Here is a 24,486-nt window from a genome sequence, read left to right on the forward strand (position 1 = left end):
ACATACGACGACATCGACACAGAGAACGGCTGCAGGGAGAAATATTCTTCTGTCTGCTTCCTCCATCTCTGTCCAAAACAAAACCACGACCAGCATCATCCAGCTGCTGAGGAGAAAACCTAAAGACCTTCATTTATACTGACCTGATCGTGAGAAAAGAGGAAAGTGTCAGCTGCTGCAGAGGTGTGTAAGATATGAAGTTAGAGCTGTAAATGATCCATGTTCACCTTGCAGCAGTGCTCTGTTTGTTTCCAGGCAGAGCACTGACTGCAGGTCAGTTCAGTCTGATTTTACTCTCATTTATCTTCTCATAGTTTTTAGTGTTGAACATCTGAGGTCTGGTTTCAGTAAAGGGGTTCCTTGTGTCTGTTAGTGGTACTGCAGCTGGTGGTGGTCTCCAGTCACAGCTGTGGTCTGTGCTGGGAGTCACTCACACTTTTGATGCTGATGTGGTTTGTGGAGTTTTTATGTGAAGTGGTTTTGGTTGGTGTTTTCCTTTTCACAGGTAGAATCCTCTGAGTGGTTCAGCTTCACAGCTCTGCTCCGACCGTCGCCCCTTTTTCACTTTTACTCAACTATAATCACTTTGAAGCCCACAAAGAACATGACATGTTTCTAAACAGGACTTGGCTCATTACAGTGTCTGCTAGTTTCACTTTCACCTGTGCGCGCTCCCGTGAGAGGTGGGCGGAGCGTCGGCAGACACGACTTTTAAAAAGACACGGAGCAGGAACAGGAGGGAAGTGTTGGTGGAGTTGGTGAAGATGTGAAAGTTTCTGCGGTCAGAAGAAGCTGGTGAGTTGTTTGCATGTTACTTCCGACACATTTCATGTTAAAGTGACCGAGCTGTGAGCGCGTGGAGAGGCGGGAAGAGCGAACAGAGACGGAGAAGCTCAGTGAACACAGGCGACTCAGACTCTGATCCAGGAAACACTGCGCTTCCTGTTTACGGTCACTTCATGATATAAGCAGTAATACTGTTGATCAACTCTGTATAGAAATGTTCAGCCAGAATCCAATAAGGATTCTTCCATCTCTTTATACTTTGTCATAAACTGTAGTTATTATCATCAGCTGATACAAAGACACATGACAACAAACTGACACTAGACATTTCTCTGGAACTGACTTGGTCTGAACCATCAGACCAGTCAGACCAGTCAGACTACATTTTCTGACAGACGTTATGAAGGTTTGGCAGCAGAGGTGGAAAACAAAGGTCTGAAAAAAAGAGTCTGAGAGTCATTGACACAAAAACCTAAAATGTGATTCTTATTAGCAGAAACACAAACACATCTTGTATTAAGTGAAAAAAAATCTTGCAAAAAAAGAGAAATAATTCTGAAGTTTCTAAACTTGACCCTGATGATGGTTATTGTCTGTGTGTTCAGTTTAACAGCTTTACCTCTCAAACTAGTGAAGATGAGTGATTTGGAGGAAGAGGCGGACAGGTCAGTCTCCAGCCGTCTGTCTATGAAGAGTGACTGGTCCAAAGACAGACTTCTAGTCTTCAGTGATGAACCTGGACCCTCAGACTCAGAGTAAGATGCTGTTTCTACTGCATTCAGAACCAACTGGATATGAGTAGGGTGGGGGTTTGATGGCAATTTATCCAGTCTATGTACTGAATCTGAATCTCACAGTATAATCCATTGTCAGATCTAAACAGTTTTAACTTTCAAATGAACTTCAGTGGCTGAAATGAGTCTTATTGGTTGTGAAGTCAGAAGTAGTTCTGTCTGGTAATACCATATTGTACCACAAGAGGTGATAGTGAGTCACTGTAGTGTCCATTGCCCTCAGTCCAACATGAGAGGATGAAGAAGTAATAACTGTCAGTAGGCTATAAGCCTGTGTCGCAGCACGCTCTCATGTGCACCCTGAATGACAGGAACACAAAGTTGGTGTTGATGAGGTGACTCACCAAGATTTGTCCAGGTAGGCTTGATGGCCAGTCCAACTACAGTACAAGGAAAGGGGGAGGAAAGACCACAGAGTGAATTTCCTTCTCTTATGATAGACGTGGACACCCCAACTTGCTGTCAATATGCTGCCCCCTATTTGTTTGGAGTATGAATTTTACAGTTGGCTGATTCTCACACATCTCCCCTTTAAACCTTCCATAATGACAATCATGTCCTTGGTGAGCAGCAGCCCAGTGGAGCAGAGCTCACTGTGGTGTATATGTTCTGGTTTAAGATGAGCTGGCTGAGTTGTTCTTTCTCCCTCATCTTGAAAATCAGCAAAATGTCCCTTTAATGTCCACCAGTGTTTATTATCATAATGTTCAATAAAGAGAAAAACTCTCCACTTGTTCTGATTCTAAATCCTTTTACCTTTATTATACCATAATTAAGAGCCATCACAGGATGTCATTGTTATGATCCTAGGGGAAACACTGCACTGTCTCTGTCAGTGAAGTCATGTTATGGTCAGATGATGCCTGCAGCAGGCTGTGGTTTTTGTCTTCCAATCATCGCTAAAAATATTGGCACCCCTGCACTTCTTTCAGATAAGGCACCACTTCTCCCAGCAAATGTTGCAGTTAAAATGCTTTGGTATTCAAATTTTTATTTCTTTTGTTTTCAGTGGAGAAAAAAGGGCAAATTTGATAGAGTTCCATACAAAACTCCAAAAGTGGATTGACCAAAATTATTGGTACTTTTTCAAAATTGTAAGTAATTGGATTTCAAGCATGTGATGTTCCTTTAATTTGTATTTGAACTCACCTGTGGCAAGTAACAGTTGCTGGCAATATAGAAGTCACAGACACAGTCAAGTAAACATTTAGTCACCGTACAGGTAGACCTGCTGAAATCATCTGTTGTCAGGTCTGATCACACTGGATTATAGCTCTGAGGTTGCCAGGTAATCAAAACACAAACGACAACCTGTGACTGTGATGGTTTAGTTATGAAGAAATGTCTTCACAGAGAGAAGAGTGATGTTTCTGTGGAGGAGCAGCTGTCCTGCTGTTCTTTGTGTCAGGACGTCCTGAAGGATCCAGTCTCTACCAGCTGTGGACATTGGTTCTGCAGACGGTGCATCACCTCATATTGGGACCAGTCTGGTTCATCAGGAGACTCCTCCTGCCCCCAGTGTGGACAAAGATCCAGAACAAGACCTGGACTGCAGACAGCCAGTCAGACCAGCACTATACAAGGTAAGACTGAACATCTGTCTGCTGATGTCATTGTTTCTGAAAACAGGACTTGTTGTTTTCAGAATCATTTGTTAAAACCAATGTATATCTCTGCTTTGAACCAAGGGTACCCTGCATCAGGACCTACAACTTGGCCTACAACACAGCTTATTAAAATACTCTGTATATTCTCAGATTGTGTTTCTTTAGTCTGACAGTGTTTGTTGTCTTTCAGCAGATAGTGGTCTGCAGGAGGTTTTAGATGAACATAAGATCAGTCTGAGGAGGAGATGTGAACGTGTGACTGAAGGAACTGATGGAACAGGAAGTAGAACCCTCCTCAACAGGATCTACACTGAGCTCTACATCACAGAGGGACAGAGTGAAGAGGTTAATACCCAACATGAGGTGAGGCAGCTGGAGACAGCTTCCAAGATGGAGACCCTCCATGACACTCCAATCAGGTGCCAGGACATCTTTAAAGCCTTACCTGACCAACAGAGACACATCAGAGTGGTTCTGACCAACGGCGTCGCTGGTGTTGGAAAAACCTTCTCAGTGCAGAAGTTCACTCTGGACTGGGCAGAGGGCTTGGAAAACCAAGATGTCAGTCTGCTGGTTCTGCTTTCGTTCAGGGAGCTAAACCTGATCAGAGATGAGCAGTACAGTCTTCTCACGCTGCTCCATGTTTTCCATCCAACATTACAGAAGGTCACAGCAGAGAAGCTGGCTGTCTGTAAAGTTCTATTCATCTTTGACGGCCTGGATGAAAGCAGACTTTCACTGGATTTCAACAACAGGAAGGTTGTGTCTGACGTCACACAGAAGTCATCAGTCAACGAGCTGCTGACAAACCTCATCCAGGGGAATCTGCTTCCCTCGGCTCTGGTCTGGATAACTTCCAGACCTGCAGCGGCTAATCAGATCCCTCCTTCATGTGTTGACAGGGTAACAGAAGTACGAGGCTTCACTGACCCACAGAAGGAGGAGTACTTCAGGAGGAGATCCAGTGATGAAGAGCTGTCCAACAGAACCATCTCACACATCAAGACCTCCAGGAGCCTCCACATCATGTGTCAAATCCCAGTCTTCTGCTGGATCACTGCTACAGTTCTGGAGCACATGTTGACTACAGAGCAGAGAGGAGAGCTGCCCAAGACCATGACTGACCTGTACTCACACTTCCTGCTGGTTCAGACAAAGAGGAAGAAGAACAAGTACCATGAGGGACATGAGACGAGTCCACAGGAGCTGACGGAGGCTGACAGGGAAGTTCTTCTGAAGCTGGGGAGGCTGGCGTTTGAACATCTGGAGAAAGGAAACATCATGTTCTACCAAGAAGACCTGGAGCAGTGTGGTCTTGATGTGACAGAGGCCTTGGTGTACTCAGGAGTTTGTACAGAGATCTTCAAAAGAGAGAGTGTAATCTTCCAGAAAACAGTCTACTGCTTTGTTCATCTAAGCGTTCAGGAGTTTCTGGCTGCAGTCTACATGTTCCACTGTTTCACCAACAGGAACACACAGGTACTGAAGAAGTTCCTGGGTGAAGAACATGTTGATTCAAACCTGGATGACTTCTTGAGTGCAGTCATGTATAAATCCCTTGAAAGTAAAAATGGCCACCTGGACCTGTTTGTTCGCTTCCTTCATGGCCTCTCTCTGGAGTCCAACCAGAGAGTCTTAGGAGGCCTGCTGGGTCAGACAGAGAACAGTCCAGAAGTCATCCAGAGAGCCATTAACAACTTGAAGGAAATGAACATGTATTATACATCTCCTGATAGAAGTATCAACATCTTCCACTGTCTGATGGAGATGAACGACCACTCAGTCCATCAGGAGATCCAAGAGTTCCTGAAGTCAGAGAACAGATCAGAGCAGAGACTCTCTGAGATCCAGTGCTCAGCTCTGGCCTACATGCTGCAGATGTCAGAGGAGGTTCTGGATGAGTTGGACCTGTCGGAGTATAATACATCAGGGGAGGGACGACGGAGACTGATCCCAGCTGTGAGGAACTGTAGAAAGGCTCGGTGAGTCCTGACATGATCATTAACATCATCAATCAGTAGATTAGATCAGTAGTTCAGACAAATTCAGATCCACACAGTATTAAATTATTCTCATTATTCATAGTTTACATCACAAATGTCACAGGTCAGTAGTGTTCTTTTCTTGAGGTGTTGTTGCTGTGAGCGTCAGAAAGGTGGATTTTTCAGATGGTTGTGATTGTTGCTGTGAAGTTAATAACAGTTTTTTTGTTTATTTGTAATAATTGTTAGATGCTACATTTAGTTGTTAATGTTCGATCTTTGTGGTTTCTTGGCTCATGCAAACCTGATCAAACCAATTAAAGTGAAAGTCCTCTGAACTTACATCTAAGTTTGTTTCCAGGTGTTGGGGAGTATAACAGCATATGATAAAACAGTAGAATAAAGCCTTTAGTGTCTCCAGAGGAGCTGTGTGAAGTCTGATAAATGTCCTCAGTTGATGTCACTTGAGTTAACATTGTCAGACCTGAAGATGACTCCGCTGCAAAGTTGGCATATTGTCGTTTCTTACCGCATTATCCCAAGGGACAGTCAACTGTATTGTGAAGGCATGCCGACAGGAAGTAGACTAGAGGACCAGATCTGGACACAGGTTGGTTCCTGCAATTTCTAATGGGAAAATTAGCCACAGGACTAGGTAAACACAAATTTCCCGGTCCCTGGCTGCATTCAGTGGGCTCAAAGTGGGTGAGGGACTGGCCATTTGTTTGTCTCCTTCCTGGACAAAGAGTGGCAGTTGAGCCTTTAGTACATTGAAAGGCATATTGTGGCATATTCAGTACTTGGCTGTGATGCCAGGTGTATCTTCCTTCTGTTAGGCTGGTCTTACAAACAACCAAGATGTGCTTGAGCACAGAGGACAGGTTGGGTCCTCTCCTAACCAGATGTTTAAATTTGTAGGGGAGGGCAAGGCTGCATATGTGGCTCTGATTATAAAGCTCAGCCTGTTGAGCTCCATGCTCCACAACTCCATCCATGTGAATTTCCTCCTCTTAACAGCATCCCAAGTTGTCCAGCAGCCTTGCTTGTCTTGGTATATGGCTCTGGCACACCAAGGAAGGAAAGGAAGGCCAAAGCCTGCTCTAGCTTGCTGTACATGACCTACAATGTCCTTGTGTCGGAGGGCCACTTTTGCATCCTGTACTATGGCAGTGGGGGTGCACTTTCTCCCTGTGATCAAGGTTGGAGCAACACCTCTTATGATTGGGTCCTCAGACTCTGTGTTATCTACAGTCTTGTCTTTGCACATTTGTATTTCTTCACTAGTCTAGAAATGGGCAGTGATAGGACTCCATTCCTATTAAGTCCTATGCTGCTAATACATCTCTGTAGTCCAAGCCACCTCGTCACCTGTGCATTTACCGGCCACTCCAGTCTAATGGCCTGGGATAGACTGATCTCATAGAAGGTAATTGGCCTCATCAGTCTAGTTAGCAGCCCATACTAAAAACACTAGAGCTTCAACTTCCCTGGGAGAGCAGTATTATTGATTTGCTTAAGGCTGTTGATTGTATCCTGCTGGAGTTGTTCCACCTGTGCTGTATCTTTGAGTTCTGCACTGTACTACTGTCCAACACTTTTAATGGGTTTCTCCAAGATGACTGGTATTGGTTTGTTGATGCAGAACCTGTCCTCTATCAGCCACCCTTTCACACTGGAAATGTTGCAGGACTTGCTGGGTTTTATCTCCATCTGTGCCCATTTGATGTTTCCTTGGAGTTTGTCTAGTAGGTGTTTTGTGCATGCTTTTGTCAGTTAGTTATTATCTTTATCATCCCCAAGGGGCAAATTGTTGTGCAGGCTTCAGAATAAATCACAGTCATTAAACCTCTGTAAAACAATACATCACACAGCACAAAACAGTAAAATAGGTTCTAACAATAAATAAATAGAAATAGTATTAGTATTAGTATAAAATCACAGTGAGCTATTTTAAAAAATGATTACAGCAGGAACAAAGGGGTTCTTAAATCCATTCATTTTTGACAGATTGTACCTGCAGCCAGACGGAAGCAGAACAAACTCACTAAACAGAGCATGGCTCAAATCAGCCAGAATTTTCTGGGCCTTGTTCAGAGCCATGAGAAGATCATGATTTGTCCCTGCAATCTTACTGCACACTTTCACAATACCATTTAAATGGTTTATGTTCTTTAGTGAAAGTAAGCTGAACCAACTATAGTGCCTCAAGACCCTTTCTTTCTTCCTCTGTGGCTTTACATCACAGTTTTCTCAGTTGCCACCTTTCATTCACTCATTTGTTTTTCAATTACCTGCTGTTCTGATTTTGGCCACAAAATTTGCATCCATCCATCTCTCTGCTGCTTGCTCTGTGGCTGATTCGGCTATGGACTCATGTCTGTAGGCAGGTCTGTGTCTTTTTGAGCTATTTGATGTTAACTTTGTCCAGCCGCCAATGCAGCTTTGTAGCTTATGTCCTGTTTCTGTTGTTGTTCCATCATTAGCTGTGCTCATTCTCTGATTCATTGTCATTTCTGTTCTGAGGTCTGTTACCGTGTGGTCTGTCAGTGATTTTATTAACAAATGTTGCAAATATTAAACCAAAACTATGGGAGTCAGGAAGTCTGGCCAATAAGAGCAGAGGTTGTCTTGACTAGCCCAGTAATGGGCCAGAAAAATGTTCTACTAAACAAGATGGCTTCACTCTGACTCTGGGGATCAATCACATGATGGAAGCATAAAGGTGATGTAATTTTCCCTCCCTTCATCTGCAAAACAAAGATTCACATTAAAAGTCTGCAGGTCTGTTTAGGGCTGGGTATCGCTCAAAAACTTTTGATACTGGTATCGATAGGGATACCTCAGTAGCAATTTTATCAAATCAGTTCCAACAAAGAAAATGACATTACATATCATGGTACAAATCTTGAGTTTCATTTTTCAGCTTTGGTATTTTTCCACTCAAAGCAGTTTTCTAACATAACAAAATATGCAACAAATAATTTTCAGTGCAAAAGAACAAGTGACAAGTCAGTGTGTGATGCTCACTGCTGCAGACTAAGGACCTTTAAATCTTTGTGCAGTTGAACACAGAGCAACTTTCTGCTCTTAAACTGATTCTATGCACGTTCAAATGCTTCATCAAATTGTTCGTGTTGCCTTAGCAACGATGTCCTTTTTGCAAATAATGCATCGCGCACTATTGGCATCAGTCTTGTTAAAATGGAGCCACACTTGACCTCAGTCGCATTTTTTAACTGCTTCTACACACACACACACACAGAGTGCAGTTCACAACACACATACATGTGAACCGCGTCTGTGGGCGTAACCATGTAAGTATTTTTCCTGCATGCCTCTACTGTAACGTTACAGCCAATCACCGGTAGCATTATCAGATCTGAATCACGTGATTAACTCCTTGGTACCACAATTTGGCACTGAAAAACAAAGCATCGTTCGATACCGGGTAGTGTCGAAGCATTTCAGCCGATGCCATAAAAGAACCAAAGTTTGGTACCCAGACCTAGGTCTGAGAGAGAGTGATGAGAATTATTGTTTCATGTCAAACACAATAAGATGACATGAGCTGAACCACAGATGTGAAGAGCAGATGTTGATCATGTTGCTGAGTTTTTCATCATATGTACTGAGTTTATTTTTATTACAATTTAAATCTAATTTTATTCTAACACATTTTATATTTTCTCTAATCACAGACTTATTCGCTGTCGACTCTCAGAGGCTGACTGTGAAGTTGTGGCCTCAGCTCTGAGCTCCAACCCCTCCCATCTGAGAGAACTGGACCTGAGTAACAACGACTACATGAAAGATTCAGGGGTGAAGATACTGTCCACTGGATTGGAGAGTCCAAACTGTAGATTGGAGACTCTGAGGTCAGTTCACTGTCTGGAGCTGGACCTCAAATCAAGTCTTCAAAGTTTCATTTTTCCATCAGTTCATACATATTTGTGATTTCTGTGTGAGGATTTATAAAATCTGCTTGTAAAGAGAAAAGACTCTGTTATAATTACTACAAAAAGAAGAAGGTGAGACCAGTCACAGTGTTTGTCATTTCGAACAGTTGATACAAGTTTGTTAAAGTAAGAAATTTGATGAAAATCTAAATTCTTCATCAATGACACCATCAAATCTGAGATTTCTGGAAAAAACAATTTATCAAAATTGAACTGAAATCACAACGAATTCATGATTTGCAAACCGCAAACACTGGAATTATTTTTACACCAGAGAGTCAGTGGACGAGTCATACTTTTTTTAGCTGCCTCACAGTTCACACAGAGTACTGCAGGAGCAACAGAGCAACATGCTGTAAACTCGACAACCAGATCTGGTCTTAAAATGACCAAACCACAAACTAACTGGACTTAGATACTTAAAAACAGAGGGCAGAGTGACAGCGCAGCACTGCCCCTCAGACATGTTCATCTGCACATTAAATAGTTTCAGTGTCCGTAATTGTTCCTCCTGCCCAAATTTTTTGAATGATTGTGATCGGAAATCACTTCAGGTTTGGTGAAATCAAATCATAAAAAATCAACAGCAGAACTCATGGCTAGGTTCAGTTGTGAAAATGAGAGCATTTCCACATGTACAATGTGAAGAGAACTCAAGGCATTGGGACTAAACAGCTGTGTAGCCTCAAGAAAACCACTTGTCAGTGACACTAATCAGAAAAAATTATTAGAGCAATGGAAAAGGGTCATGTGGTCTGATGAGTCCAGGTATTATGATTTGGGGTTGTTTAAGTTGGTCAGGTCCAGATTCAACAACATTATGTGCCCAAAAAATGAGGTCAGCTGACCTGAATATATTGAACGACCAGGTTTTTCCATCAATGGATTTTTTTGGTCCCTGATGGTACAGGCATATTCCAAGATGACAATGCCAGGATTCATGGGGCTCAAACTTTTAAAGAGTGGTTTAGGGAGCATGACGCATCATTTTCACTCGTGAATTGGCCACTGCAGTGTCCAGACTTAACCCCACCGAGAATCTTTGGGATGTGCAGCCAAAAAGACAGTACACAGTGGTCTGACTCTCCAATCATCAATATAGGATCTTGGCAAAAAAGTAATGGAGCTCTGGACAGAAATAAATGTTGTGATATTGCATTAGTTTGTTGAAACAATGCCAAGGCAATTGTGCACTGTAATCAAAGCTAAAGGAAGTCCAACAAAATATTAGCATGTGTGGGGGCACCAGACTGACTGAGGTCAGCAGCATGTTATGAATCAGTGTTGACATGAACAGATGTATGAATGTTGTGCTGACAATATGATGATCTACAGAGGGACAAAGTCATTCTACTCATTTTAGACTAAACATCATTGATTAGGACAGATCTGATTGATTATCATGATTTGATCTACATCTTTTATTCTTTATTCAGGTTGAGTTTCTGCGAATTGTCAGGGATCAGCTGTTCTTCTCTGGTCTCAGCTCTGAAGTCCAACCCCTCCCATCTGAGAGACCTGGACCTGGGTCTCAATAGGCATCAGGATTCAGGAGTGAAGAAGCTGTGTGGTTTTCTGCAGAGTCCAGACTGTAGACTGGAGACTCTGAGGTCAGTTCACTGTCTGTTACTGTTGGAGATCTTATATCTTTAATCCACAACTGAACCTCATTTATCTTCACACAGAACTTGAATCCATTCATTTAGAATGAATGACATTTTAAATAGTGGTTGTTCCATATTGTCAGTTGTTCTGATCTCACACTGAGAATTATTCCTTTAGGTTCAGTTCATTTCAGTCAGTTGTCATCAATAATGACTGTTCACTTCAATCAAACCTTCACAACTCACACACTCGTATTTCTCACAGTCAGAGGACTACTGTTTTCTAAATACAGTCATGTGAAAAAGAAAGTACACCCTCTTTAAAATCTATGGTTGTACGTAGGAGGACATAATAAAAAATCATCTGGTGCTTAACAGCTCTGAAAATCTGGTAAATACAACCTCCAAGATTCAGAAACAGTAGCCAGGTGCTGCTAATCACATGCCCTCAATTAACTGATCATCAGCAAGTGACCACCTCTATAAAAGCATAAGTTTTGGCAGGTTGCTGGTCTGGAGCATTGAGGTGTTTGTTAACACAATGCCAAGGAGGAAAGACATCAGCAACAGTCTTAGAGAAGCAATTGTTGCTGCCCACCAATCTGGGAAGGCTTAAAGGCCATTTTCATACAATTTAAAGTCCATCATTCTACAGTGAGAAAGATTTTTCACAAGTGGAAAATATTCAAAACAGTTGCCAATCTTCCCAGGAGTGGACGTTTCAGCAAATTCACCCCAAGGTCAGACCATGCAATGCTCATAGAAATTGGAAAAACCTGGAGATACATCTCAGACCTTACAGGCCTCAGTTAGCGTATTAAATGTTAAAGGTGACAGTACAATTTTAAAAAAGTAACTGCTTATTTGGAAGGGTTACCAGGAGAAAGCCTCTTCTCTCTAAAAAGAACATGGCAGCACAGCTTAGGTTTGCAAAGTTGTGTCTGAACAAACAACAAGACCTCTGGAACAATGGATAGATGAGAATTGGGTCATGTAACAAGACAATGATCCCATATACACTAGCAAATCTACAATAGAATGGCTGAAAAAGAAAAGAATCTTGGTGTTGCAATGGTCCAATCAAAGTCCAGACCTCAACCTGATTGAAATGCTGTGACGGGACCTTAAGAGAGCTATGCATAAACAAATGCCTGCAAACCTCAATTAACTGAGGCAACATTGTAAGAAAGGGCCAAAATTCCTCCACAATGATGTCAGAGACTTATAAAGTCATACAGGAAACAATTCAAGTTACTGCTGCTAAAGGCGGTTCTACTCTACTCATTTTAGACAAAAGGATCATTGATTAGGACATATCTGATTATCATTGATGTTATCTACATGTTTTATTATTTATCCAGATTGAGCAACCGCAGTTTGTCAGAGATCAGCTGTTCTTCTCTGGTCTCAGCTCTGACGTCCAACCCCTCCCATCTGAGAGAACTGCAGCTGAGTGAAAACCAGCTGAAGGATTCAGGAGTGAAGAAGCTCTGTGGTTTTCTGCAGAGTCCAGACTGTAGACTGGAGACTCTGAGGTCAGACTCCATATTTTATTTCTATGCTGAGATGAATCTGATGTGAAAGTTGTGTTCTAACCTAAAACTCGTAATTAGTTTTTAAAATAACATCAAAAACACTTTGAATCTGTCAGACAATAACAAATCTATAATTAATAGCTGATTCAAGTTCAGGTGTTTGGAGTTTCCAGTTTCTAAACTTGTTCATTCTAAACCTTCTTCAGCTCTGAACAGATGATAAAACACTGAATGGTTTCAAGCAGGAACTTTGTCTCCTAAACTCACATCTTTTATTCTTTATTCAGGTTGAAGAACTGCAGGTTGTCAGAGATCAGCTGTTCTTCTCTGGTCTCAGCTCTGAAGTCCAACCCCTCCCATCTGAGAGAACTGGACCTGAGTGACAATGACCTGAAGGATTCAGGAGTGAAGGAGCTGTGTGGTTTTCTGCAGAGTCCAGACTGTAGACTGGAGACTCTGAGGTCAGTTCACTGTCTGTTACTGTTGGAGATCTTATATCTTTAAACCACAACTGAAACTCATTTATCTTCACACAGAACTTGAATCCATTCATTTAGAATAAATTCATTAATGACATTTTAAATAGTGGTTGTTCCATATTGTCAGTTGTTCTGATCTCACACTGAGAATTATTCCTTCAGGTTCAGTTCATGTCAGTCAGTTGTCATCAATAATGACTGTTCTCTTCAATCAAACCTTCACAACTTACACACTCGTATTTCTCACAGTCAGAGGACTAATGTTTTCTAAATACACTGTAGAAAATGTCCAGTGGTCGATGGTCAAAGCCAATTTTTATCACAACAGACAGAAGATCCTCGCAACTAATATTTGTACAAAGACATAAAGAAAAAACTCTTCCTTTTGATTTTTCAGTTGATTTCAGTGAATTGTCAGGACTAATGTCTGTTTGATAAAATTGTGTTCATGTGTTTTGATGTTGAACACAAGTGAGAAAATGTTGTATTTTTTTCACCCAGTTTAATTTAAGTTTAAAGGCACTTACTGTTGATTTGACATCCATAGGGCCTCCCCCAAGTCTTCACCCACATGTTGACCAGGTGTAAGAGTTCCTCAAAGTGTTCTTTCTGCTGCCTGACAATATCCCCAGTCTGGGTCAGCAGTTCTCCTCCCCGGCTGAACACAGCTTCTGCAGAAGCTGGTTGCCCCAAGACAGGCCCCGATGACGTTCTGCCCGCAGCTCCTAGCTGCCACCTCCACAATGGAGGCCTTTAACAAAGTCCATTTGGACTCCACATCCCAGACCTCCCCTGGGATGCATGTGCACACACAACAGCCAAAGTCCTCCCCTTGTTGAACTGCACTCACATAGAGGTGACCCTTCTGTTCCCCAAACAAAACTCCAACACAGCAGCGCTTAGTCGGGGGGGTTGTGAGTATCCCCACACCCGCCTGGCGCCTCTCTCTCTGAGTAACTTTGGAAAAGGAAAGAGCCCAGCCCCTCTCCAGAAGTTTGGTTCCAGAGCCCACGATGTGCGTATAGGTGAGCCCAATTATATCTAGTTTGTACTGCTCCATCTCGCGCACCAGCTCCATCTGTCCAACAGCCATCTCATTAGGGTTTTGTGAATTGCTCTTAGTCTGGTCCCTCCACTGGGACCACTTTGCCTTGGGAGACTCTGCCAGGAGCGTTTGTCCCCGACAACACAGCTTCCAGGATCACTGGAACACACAAACCCCTCCACTACATGAAGGTGGTGATTCTCTGAGAGGTGGTTTGACATGTTTCACTCTTTTAACTGCAGATCTTGTATTTTAAAGCATTATTTTTTAAAACTTGTCTGTATGTGACATTTCTGCTGAGCAGTTTTCCAAGTGTTCCATTAAATCACCTGTAATTTGGGTTAGGGTTAACTATTAAAATAGTCTGTGTTCAGTTTAATACATGTACTGTAGTTAGAGACTGACTGAGGTCAGCAGTATGTTATGAATCAATGTTGACATGAACAGGTGTCTGAATGTTGAGCTGACATTTGGATGATGTCTGTAGAAGGCTGACATTATGATGATCCACAATAACAGAAGGACAAAGTCACTCTACTCATTTTAGAGAAAACATCATTGATTAGGACAGATCTGATTGATTATCAATGATTTGATCTACATCTTTTATTCTTAATTCAGACTGTGGGGCTGCAATGTGTCAGAGATCAGCTGTTCTTCTCTGGTCCCAGCTCTGAAGTCCAACCCCTCCCATCTGAGAGATCTGGACCTGGGTGAAAACAGCCTGCAGGATTCAGGAGTGAAGGAGCTGTGTGGTTTTCTGCAGAGTCCAGACTGTAGACTGGAGACTCTGGGGTCAGACTCCATATTTTATTTCTGTGCTGAGATGAATATGATGTTAAAGCTATGTTCACAGAAAACTGCAGACATCAGGCTCATATTATACTGTTCCACACTGAGGATCTTAATGGTCATTTCACCTCATGAGTTTTTAAAATACCAAAAACCCTTTAAATCTGCCAGACAGTAACAAATCTATAATCAATAACTGATGGTTCCAACACCTTTATAAGGCTCTGTAATGTTTGTACTGACTGAAATATTCAGAATAACAAGTTCTGTTTCTGTTTGTTTCAACACTGTAAAGAAGTTTTACCAGGTTAAATATCTGAACTCAGTTCAGCAGGTTTTTTTGTCTCTGTTGTTCCATAAACCAGTTAATTTGATATATATTTAGATAAATGTGTCGACTTTTTGAATCTCAGATAAATGTGTCTGCACAGCCTGAGTTTGTAGATGGAGCCTGTGGTGGAGCTGCAGAGTTTAAGAGCTGAAATCATTACGTCTTTATTGAAGCAGCAGCATGTTGTCATTAATATTAATGAGAGCTGTTTTTCCCTTTGTGTCTCTGACTGTTTTTAACCTGCATCCTGTTGGTTCAGGTGTTTGGAGTTTCCAGTTTCTAAACTTGTTCATTCTAAACCTTCTTCAGCTCTGAACAGATGATGAAACATTGAATGGTTTCAAGCAGGAACTTTGTCTCCTAAACTCACATCTTTTATTCTTTATTCAGGTTGGAGAACTGTGGTTTGTCAGAGATCAGCTGTTCTTCTCTGGCATCAGCTCTGAAGTCCAACCCCTCCCATCTGAGAGAACTGGACTTGAGTGACAACAAAAACCTGCAGGATTCAGGAGTGAAGGAGCTGTGTGGGTTTCTGGAGAGTCCAGACTGTAGACTGGAGACTCTGAGGTCAGTTCTTGGAGTACTAATATCATGGTGATTTCTCAGTAACCTGCTTTAAAGTGAGACTCTGAAGCTCTAGTTGATTCCAAAATTCACTGACTAACCCACCAAACAAGCTTATTGATACAGGGTCAGTTTCTATTTGGGGAGACTGATTTGGGATCATCACTATTATGTTTAATAAACCTGACTCAAACAAAACCTGATTATTTTTTACTCTTTTTGTGACTGTTGTGGTTGTGTTTGTCCCTACAGAGTCAGAGGAAGGGTGTTTAAAGCTTCCAGAGTCAAAACATGTGAGTACTGAATCTGGATCCTTGAAGTTTGAACAGGTCCTGATTTGATGGACAGAATTTATGTACATATTGTTTCAGCTTACAGCAGAATGAGCCATATCATCACCTGTATATGCAAGTTGAGCTACATTATCTGAATTATTTCAATGTACTGCAACACTGCAGTACAAACGCGTGCAGGATAAAGCTTAGTCTTACAATAAGAGTGGTTATTCACTTGATCTTGACTATAAGTATCTCTGGGTCTTCTTTGCAAGTAAGGGTACAATGGAGCAGGAAATTGACAGACAGATTGGCGTGGCATGTGTTGTGCTTGTCTGTTGTGGTGAAGAGGGAGCTGAGCTGGAAGGTGAAGCTTTCAATTATACAAGTTGATCTGTGTTGCAACCCTCACTTACTTTGGGTAGCGACCAAAAGAATCCACAGGGTGTCTGGGCTCAGCCTTAGAGATAGGGTGAGGGGCTTGGAGTAAAGCTGCTGCTCCTTTGCATCGAAAGTACCAACATGAGGTGGTTTGGGCATCAGATTAGGATGCCTCTTGGGCACCTTCCTTTAGAGGTTTTCATGCCATATCTAACTGGGAGGACACCCAAGGTATGCCCAGAAATTGCTGAAGGGATTACATATCTTATCTGGCCTGGCCTGGGTATGCTTTGGGATCCCACAGGAGGAGCAGAAAGACTTTGCTGGGGAAACAGATGTTTGCAAATTCCTGCTCAGCCTGTTGCCACTATGACCCAACCTTAGATAAGCTGAAGAAAATGGATGGATGGATATAAATTAGTTTTTAAACAAAAAAAAGCAATACAGGAATTTTAGTCAAAAGAATTTCTAAATATTATCAGTGAATGCAGTTGGTGCTGAAAGAGAATACATCCTCATCAAGTTGAACATAAGAAAACTACTGACGGGTCATTTTGATGAGAGTGGTTGTGGTTTTTCAATGTGTGTTGTTTTCACAGGAAAACAGAGTTAAAGCTAAAGTATCGCTGCAGGTCTGTGATCCATAAGCATTAAATAAGCCAGACTGCATCCTTGTGTCATTGAAACTGATTCTAGTTACTGATACTGAAAACAAATGAACTACTGCATGGAGGAAAAGCTCAGAATTTTTCTCACAGATGTGACGTACTACAGTACAGCTGCTGTGTATCAGGGTGTATATACAAAAACAACACGTGGGTGCAGCTAGTGAATTTTGCTCAATAAAGGCAGCTAGCATATCCATATTATAGAATGAGTTGATTCAGTATCAGATATTTGGACACATTCACACAGATTTATACACAATCACCAGAAAACCAAGCATCTGCGAGGAAAGTGATGACAGGAGGCTTTTAGCTGCTGCTGTTGGACTCTGCTCACAATGTCTGCTTTCATGTCTGAGTCACATCTGATGAGGAGAGTAACAGTAAATGCTGATTTCTCATGTCTGTTGTGCATTTTCTTCCCACCAGGTGATCCTGACATCAGACTGGACCCAAACACCGCAGACACAGAGTTGGGTGCATCTGTGGATGACACAAAGAAGCTGGTTGTATCTGAGGACAATGCAAAGAAGTTGGATGCATATGAAGATGATGCAAAGCTGATGGAGGTGAGAGAACCACTGTGTCCTGATATTCCAGGCAGATTTAAGGGCTCAAGACACAGCAGGTAATGGAAAACAAACAATTGAACAAATATCTGCTGTGGCTGAGGACTTCTCAGCCACTTTCTACAGATGGAGAAAGAGAAATGCATACAGTGGATCAGAAAACTAAAACATCTGTTGTCAGACATTTTGGCCTTGTGTCTTTAGTTTGGGCAGTTCTCCATTCTGACAACATGGCTGCTGTGTCAAATGACTGCAGTAGTATTTCCTCTAAAGTGCTCTTAGTATGAAAATCTCTCTTCTTCCCTCTTCTCCCTCTTCCCACGCTCAGCAAGGAAACTCTTTACAGGGAAACACAACAAAGGGATTTTAGTTCTTAGCAGTCTGTAACTTTGAAAAATATCCACTTGATTGTGGAACTCTTCATACTGCTAAATCAGTTTGTGACCTCAGCAAACATATTTTCTAACTATTATCAGGACCGTTTACTTCATGTTGTGTGGCACCAACTACCTTCACACATTTGGAGCTAGAAACATCCTCTTCAGATGCTCTTGAGCAGATGTTTGCCAGTACCTTTTTTAAGACATCTATACGTGCATAAATTATTAATATTTTTTAGTTCAATTCAGTTTTTTGATGCCTTTTGAGATGTTAGTCTTGCATTTTTTCTTCTTTTATGTCATGTCATAATAATAATTACAATGACACCCTATACTTGTGTCACACTATCAGTCCACTTGGACTTCATTTCCTCAGTTAAGATAAGATAAGATAAGATAATCCTTTATTAGTCCCACAATGGGGAAATTTACATCGTTGCAGCAGCATAAGTGATTGAAAAGATAGAAAGACATAAATACAAGTAAAGGCAAGATAAGTCTGGACTGTGTACAAGTATTTGTTTGCGTCACTGAACACAAGTTGGCTATTTCTAGTAAAATAATAATAATGTTTTTTCTTTCTGAATCCCAGCCTCCATCAAACTTCACACCTGACCAGCAAATTGAATCTACACAAGTCTCATACAGGTAATCTTACAATAAAATCACTGAGCACTGCTTTTAGGCAAAGTAGCTCTTTCTTCTCCCGCAGCTTTCCTCTTTTCAGCTACTGCAGTCTCCTGATGTGCTCTCTGCGGTGGTCTCATGGCCCCAGCCTGACAGTATGAGGAATATAAGACACTGTTCTTATGGAGAAATGAGATGTCCTTTCCTTCAAACCACCAACATCAGTTGTTTGTGATGACGACTGGATCAGCTGTCAGTCAACTGTAATATCTGTTGCTTCTCTTGATGGTTTGGACATTATATTTGCATACAGTATATGGGCTCCTTCTTATCTCTGACAGAGGTCTCTGAGGTAATTAAGAAGTTCATCAGCAGCAAGGTGCCTGGTGTGGATGTGACTTGCCCTGAGATGCTGAAGGTTGTGGACATTGTTGGGCTGTTTTGGCTAATGCAGCTCTTTAATGTAGTGTGGAGGTTGGGGACTGGCAGAGCAGGGTAGTGGTTCTCATGTTTGAAAAATACATCAATTATCAGGGTATCACACTGCTAAGCCTCCCTGGGAAAGCTTATGCCAGGGTACTGGAAACAAGGCTCTGACTGACTGTTGAACTTCAGATCCCGGAGGAGTAATGTGGATTCCGACCTGGTTCTGGAACAACATACCATCTCTGTACTCTTGCAAGGTTACCCAAGGTATGGTGGGGGTTTGCCCATGTGGTCTACATGTGATTTGTGGACTTGAAGAAGGTTTACACAGTGTCCTCAGGGGAGCCTTGAGAAGGGCACTGCAGGGGTATGGGGTACTGGGGTTGTACAACGAGCCATCCAGTCCTCGTATAACTTGAGTTAGAGATGTGTTCATATTCTCAGCAGGAAGTCTCTTTACAGAGGATGTGGTTTCTTTGGCTTCATCAGGCCATGGTCTCAGGCGCACACTGGGACCATTTGCTGCCAAGTGTGAAACAGCTGGAATGAGAGTCCGCACCTCCAAGTCTGAGGCCATGGTTGTCTCTGTCAGAAAATAGTGGATTGGTGCGATGTTAGCAGTGATGCAGGCATTTTACTGGACTGTTCAGGTGAACGGGGAGCTGATCCGGATCACAAAGCTTTTGTTAAAATATTTGTTTTTCCCAGACCTGATAGGATGTTTAATCTCACCAGTGTTTTCTGCCTCAGTGTGCCCTCCCTTTCTAAAGTGTCCAGAATACGTCCACTTCTTTTTGACAGTGCTCTAAAACTTGTGGCTGCTGGTGAACAAGACCCTAAGATCCTAAAGCTCAGACAGGGTCAGCAAGTCACTCCCAGTCTCAGAAAGAACCATCTATCATTTTCATCAGCAAAGTACCATGGCTGAAAACCGTGGAGGTGAAAACCCTTAATCTAAGTCTGACAGTATGACATATCTCTACCACCTGTGAGGAAACACGGAGATGTCCAAACCAATATTTAGGCCTAATAACCTTGACTACATGCACATTAGGACACAGCACAAAAAGCATTTCTGCCTCACTGTATTCTCAAACATTTATGTGTGTTCACTTGAACAGCCGATGCAGCAACAGTACAGATGTAACATGCACTGTGTGTGCTACAGTTTTGACTCAGACTTGATTTCAATTCTAATTAGGAACTCCAGTTGTTTCTGTTGTTTTCCCACAGTTTGTCTCCTTTGTTCTCTGGTCTCTCTGGAATCATGAGGTGGCGTCATCCCATCGTCTGTGTCCTGCAGGTTCAGGTGTCCTGGTCCAGGTGGGTTCCAGTGTACTTCAACTAGATTGGTGTTTGTTGTGGCTCTGGAGGCGCAGCTCTTCTACAGGACTGTCCAATGGGATGAGAGCCAACTCCAATCAGCTGGAAAGATGGCTGCAGGGCCTCTGTTTGATATCCAGTGTCCTGAGGATGCTGTCAGTGAGCTCCACCTCCCACACTGTGAAACAAAGGATGGTAAAGATTTTTTTATTACTTAAAATAACTGCTTTTGGGACAATGCTAAACAAAAACAGAAAATTGTAGTGGAGTTTATGCATAACAATAAATGTACACATCCAGACAGATGACCTATAGGACAAGGAATAAGTTTAGGACATTAGATTAATTTGATCTCTGAACTCAAATGTTAAAAATTGAATGAGGCAGGGATGAACCTGTTCGCAGTAAAACAAAGTTTAACAGCTCTGTGCTTTCACAGCGCTGCAGGTTGAAGGCCTGCTGTCTGTCGTCCACAAGACTGATGATGGAACAGAAATCTTGGAGCCATTGGAGATCACAGAGACTCATGTGGTTGTGAAGGTTCCTCACCTCTCTGCCTTTGGGCTGGTCAGAGATACAGTTAAATGGTTACTGAGAATGCCAGTAAACTGCAATGTTCTGCCTTTCCTTCGACCTCCAGTTAGAGGGCCTCCAACACTCGATGTACTTCTGCTGCCAAACAATGTCCCTCTGCCAGAGGTAAAGCTGTCTGTCATATGTTCTAACAATAAACCTAATTAAACCTTTTCATTCTGGGAATCTCTGAAACTGAACATCTGAGCTGTAAACCTTCAGACTGCTCCTCGGATTTTAGGTTTTCTTCTGGATCTCTTTAGGTACAGTATAAACTTCTGTCTACAAGTGTCATTCCATACGTACATCCACCAGGTGGTGTAAACAGAGGCCTAAATGAGTCCAAAGTTAAATACATAGATATTTTAACAGAACCTTAATAATCTCTCCTGTACTTGCTTCTCTTCACTGGGTAACAGTAAAGTACAGAATAGGTCAACATTAGCTGTTTTTGTATAAAATAAAATTGACTTAACTCTTGAGCAATAAACATCATAATAAAAATGTTCTGTCGCTGAAGGTTGAGGCCCAACGAAGAGGTGCTGAATACATGGACGTCACCCCTTCCTGTAAACTGTGCATTGGTCAAAGTTACAGTGTCCACTGTGAACCTGAGGACTTAGAAATACAGCCTAAGGTGAGTCACGTCTCACACTCTTACAAAATGATCATGGATAGAGTTGGGAATGGATTCACAATGAAGTACCAGATTAAATTTTACAACAGGTATGAAAAAATGTGTTTCTTTTTCAGCATGCAGAGTTTCTCCCAAATTATGGACCAAATTACCTTCCAACATTTAAGGTATTTCTGACCTCAAACCCAGAGGAAGTGACTTTGATGGTCCAAGACCAAGAGAGGACAGAAGTCTGGAAATCTAAAATCTATTTGACAGGTAGGCTTCACCCTCCTGCAGAAGCACTTCACCTGATATATAGAATAGAATAGACTTTGCATACAGAACCTGTCAAAAGTTACTATACTGTAGATTAATAGTGAAGACGTCAATACTATGAAAGCACACATATAGAATTATTCAGAAAACAAAAAAAGTGGAAAACAAAAAAGAATTAGTTTTAGATTCTTAAAAATAGACACCTTTTGCTTTTATGACAGCTTTGCACACACTTGGCATTCTCACAATCAGATAGGGGTGAGTGGATCAATCCAAATTTGGATACTATCGATACCAACGTTGGTGTAGGTATCAGATCGATACTAACGTGATATGATCGATACCTTAGTTTCAGTTTCTGTCCTCTACATTCAGTACGTTGCTTCCGTTTCATCAAAGAGTAGACATGTCTGTGCAAACACTGCTTTCACATTTTGCAGGAACACTTTGCTTGTCTTCCTCCCCTGGTCTCATATGTTCTATTGTTGTACTGTCATGTGACTTGTAGGCACTGAACAGACACCTGTAGGCTGCAGTGAGTGAGGGCATGTGTGTGGGATCTGCTACTGTGGCAGCACCACCAATTTATACAAACACATGGAAAACAACAATTAAGACAACTCTAAGCTACAAAAGAAAAAAAGAAAATCCCTCAGACAGAATCAGACCCGGTACAGAGACAGAGGTTACTGGCAGAGTCCTTTCAGAGAGGCAAATATCCAGGTAGCTTATGTGGTGGCGAAAGTAATATTTTAGTCATTCATGACAGATCTTAAGCATAAAGTGCAAGTGATCATTGTAGTTGTTACTTTACAGACTGATTACCTATAGTAACTAATTGACAGTGGAAAGCAAAACTGACAAAATCTTCTAGTGATCATGAAAATGTGTTCAGATTTAGTATATTGTTGATGCATTCATTTCATAAATAATGGCACACATATCAAGAGTTAATTTGTGGAATTTCTTGCCTTCTTAATGTGTTTGAGACCATCAGTTGTGTTGTGTTTGGTACACAGTTCTATACACTACTGTAAACTACTCAAGATGGCAGAGGCTACCACAGAGTCATAAAAGGTCTTTAGCAGTGACCTGCACACTCCGAAGGACCTCAGTCTTCTCAGCAGGTGGAGACGACTCTGGCCCTTCTTGTACAGGGCGCCGGTGTTGTGAGACCAGTCCAGTTTATTGTTGAGGTAAACACCCAGGCATTTGTACTCCACGATCTCAATGTCCAAACCCTGGATGTTCACTGGTGCAGTGGGAAACGCCTTCCACCTTCACCACCTCCTTCGTCTTGCTGGGGTTTATGTGCAGATTGTTCTGTGTAGAAATGTAGAAACTAATAGAAATAAAGAAAAACCATTGAAAGAAAAGGTGTGTCGAAACTTTTGACTGGTCCTGTATTTGAAGCTCTTATGCATATTCAAGAATGACAAAGAGGTGATGGGGGCCTACACAATATTAGGCAGGTGGTTTTAATGTTGTTGTTTATCAGTTTATGTGATTATTGAACACAATTATTTTTCTTGTTCATCTTATAGGTCCTGATCTAGCAGGGATTCTGAGTGTCCCAGCAGGGACTCTGAGTGTCCCACCAGAAAAGAAGCTGAAGTCTGTTCGGACTCAGTTTATCAGCAGAGTGTCTGAACCTGTTCTACGTAAGCTGCTGGATAAACTCCTGGAGCGTGGGGTGATAACTGATGATGAGATGGATTTAGCTGGAACAGCGAGCAGGGCAGACAAAGCTCGAGCGGTGATCGACACGATGAGAAGAAAAGGATCAGAGGCCAGTTCAGCTCTGATCTCTGTTCTCTGTGAGGAGGATCGATGCCTTTCAACAGAACTGAACTTAACGTGAAGCAGGAACAGTGTTTATCAGGCTGTTTCTGTCTGACACCAACACATCTGGTAGAAACCTTCAAACTCTCTAAACATGAATCAGAGTCACCTGCACTGTATAGGGGTGGGAATCTCAGGGCACCCCACGATTTGATTCGATATGATTGTGATTTAGAAGGCTGCAGTGCCATGATCTTTTAAAATCAGTATGTTCGCATACTCTCAAAATCCTACATTTACATTTACATTTTTAATCAGATACTGTGTTTGATGTTTTGTCAGTTCTTGTACCCTCATCCTGAAGGAGCTATTCTTCATTCACATGTATTTTAATGTCTCCTCCTCCGGAGGCATTATGTTTTCAGGTTGTTCGTCCCATTCTCATGAATGCAATATCTCAGTAACACATTGCGAGTTTCTTCAAATTAGTTACACACATTCATTGGACTCAAAGATTAACTCACTAGAAATTGATGGTCAACATCACTCTGACTGCACAAAACACGTTTTTGACCATAACTCAAGAATTCACACACAAATGAACTGTAGGTGGACTGGTTGGTGGAGGACTGACTACTTTACAAGACATGGAGGCTGCATTTGTTTTCTATTTAAATATAAATTTTGAATGAATTAATTCCACATTAGCAATCAAAACAGGTTTTCCTACAAGAGACCAATGTAGTATTTTTATATATACTTTGAGTAATACGTATGTGTTACTTTCTGCTCATCAGCTAGAATTTTAGGGTTTATTTTAGGGTTTAGTTTTTCATCCCTGGGAAAAGATCTGTTGATGGTCATATTGACATTATACCTGCAGTGTTATGTAAAAGACTGAGGCTGTAAACAGCAACAGTTAAACTAAATTCACTGGCTATTTCCTAGGTGTCTTCTTTGGAAACCAGTCTTTATTGTATAATCTCTAACTACTGCCTCTGATTTGAATTATTCCTATTTTTAATACTGTTTTTATAGAACATTTTATCCTACTGATGTAAATTTAATGTCTGTGAAAGGTGCTATAGAAATAAACTTTACTTTATCGTGGTGAA

At 41.7% G+C, this 24,486-nt stretch overlaps 1 protein-coding gene across 8 annotated transcripts; it reads left to right on the forward strand.

The window, feature by feature from the left end:
* Positions 1 to 681: 681 nt before the first annotated feature.
* Positions 682 to 24,486, forward strand: LOC108881139 (NACHT, LRR and PYD domains-containing protein 12-like). 8 transcript variants are annotated; one of them, XM_018672968.2, is made up of 18 exons: positions 682 to 795; positions 1,392 to 1,541; positions 2,934 to 3,163; positions 3,378 to 5,169; positions 8,868 to 9,044; positions 10,562 to 10,735; positions 12,091 to 12,264; positions 12,552 to 12,725; positions 14,410 to 14,583; positions 15,302 to 15,478; positions 15,728 to 15,768; positions 17,226 to 17,365; positions 18,338 to 18,393; positions 20,102 to 20,316; positions 20,561 to 20,820; positions 21,215 to 21,331; positions 21,448 to 21,589; positions 23,134 to 24,486. In XM_018672968.2, the coding sequence occupies exons 2-18, from the start codon at positions 1,423 to 1,425 to the stop codon at positions 23,448 to 23,450; spliced, it is 4,479 nt and encodes a 1,492-aa protein (XP_018528484.2). In that variant the 5' UTR covers positions 682 to 795; positions 1,392 to 1,422; the 3' UTR covers positions 23,451 to 24,486. The 8 variants fall into 8 exon arrangements, with proteins under 8 accessions (XP_018528484.2, XP_050934072.1, XP_050934073.1 ...); XM_051078115.1 differs by having other exon boundaries at positions 3,381 to 5,169; XM_051078116.1 differs by lacking the exon at positions 14,410 to 14,583.

Source organism: Lates calcarifer, linkage group LG19 (genome assembly GCF_001640805.2).
Source record: "Lates calcarifer isolate ASB-BC8 linkage group LG19, TLL_Latcal_v3, whole genome shotgun sequence".
NCBI lineage: Eukaryota > Metazoa > Chordata > Actinopteri > Centropomidae > Lates > Lates calcarifer.

Bases quoted from the DNA above. Each gene is read 5' to 3' on its own strand.
- LOC108881139 (XM_018672968.2), top strand. From the start codon at position 1,423: ATGAGTGATTTGGAGGAAGAGGCGGACAGGTCAGTCTCCAGCCGTCTG. The intron at 14,584-15,301 runs GTCAGACTCCAT...TTCTTTATTCAG, and splicing joins TGTAGACTGGAGACTCTGGG to GTTGGAGAACTGTGGTTTGT. The intron at 18,394-20,101 runs GTAATCTTACAA...TGTGTCCTGCAG, and splicing joins TCTACACAAGTCTCATACAG to GTTCAGGTGTCCTGGTCCAG.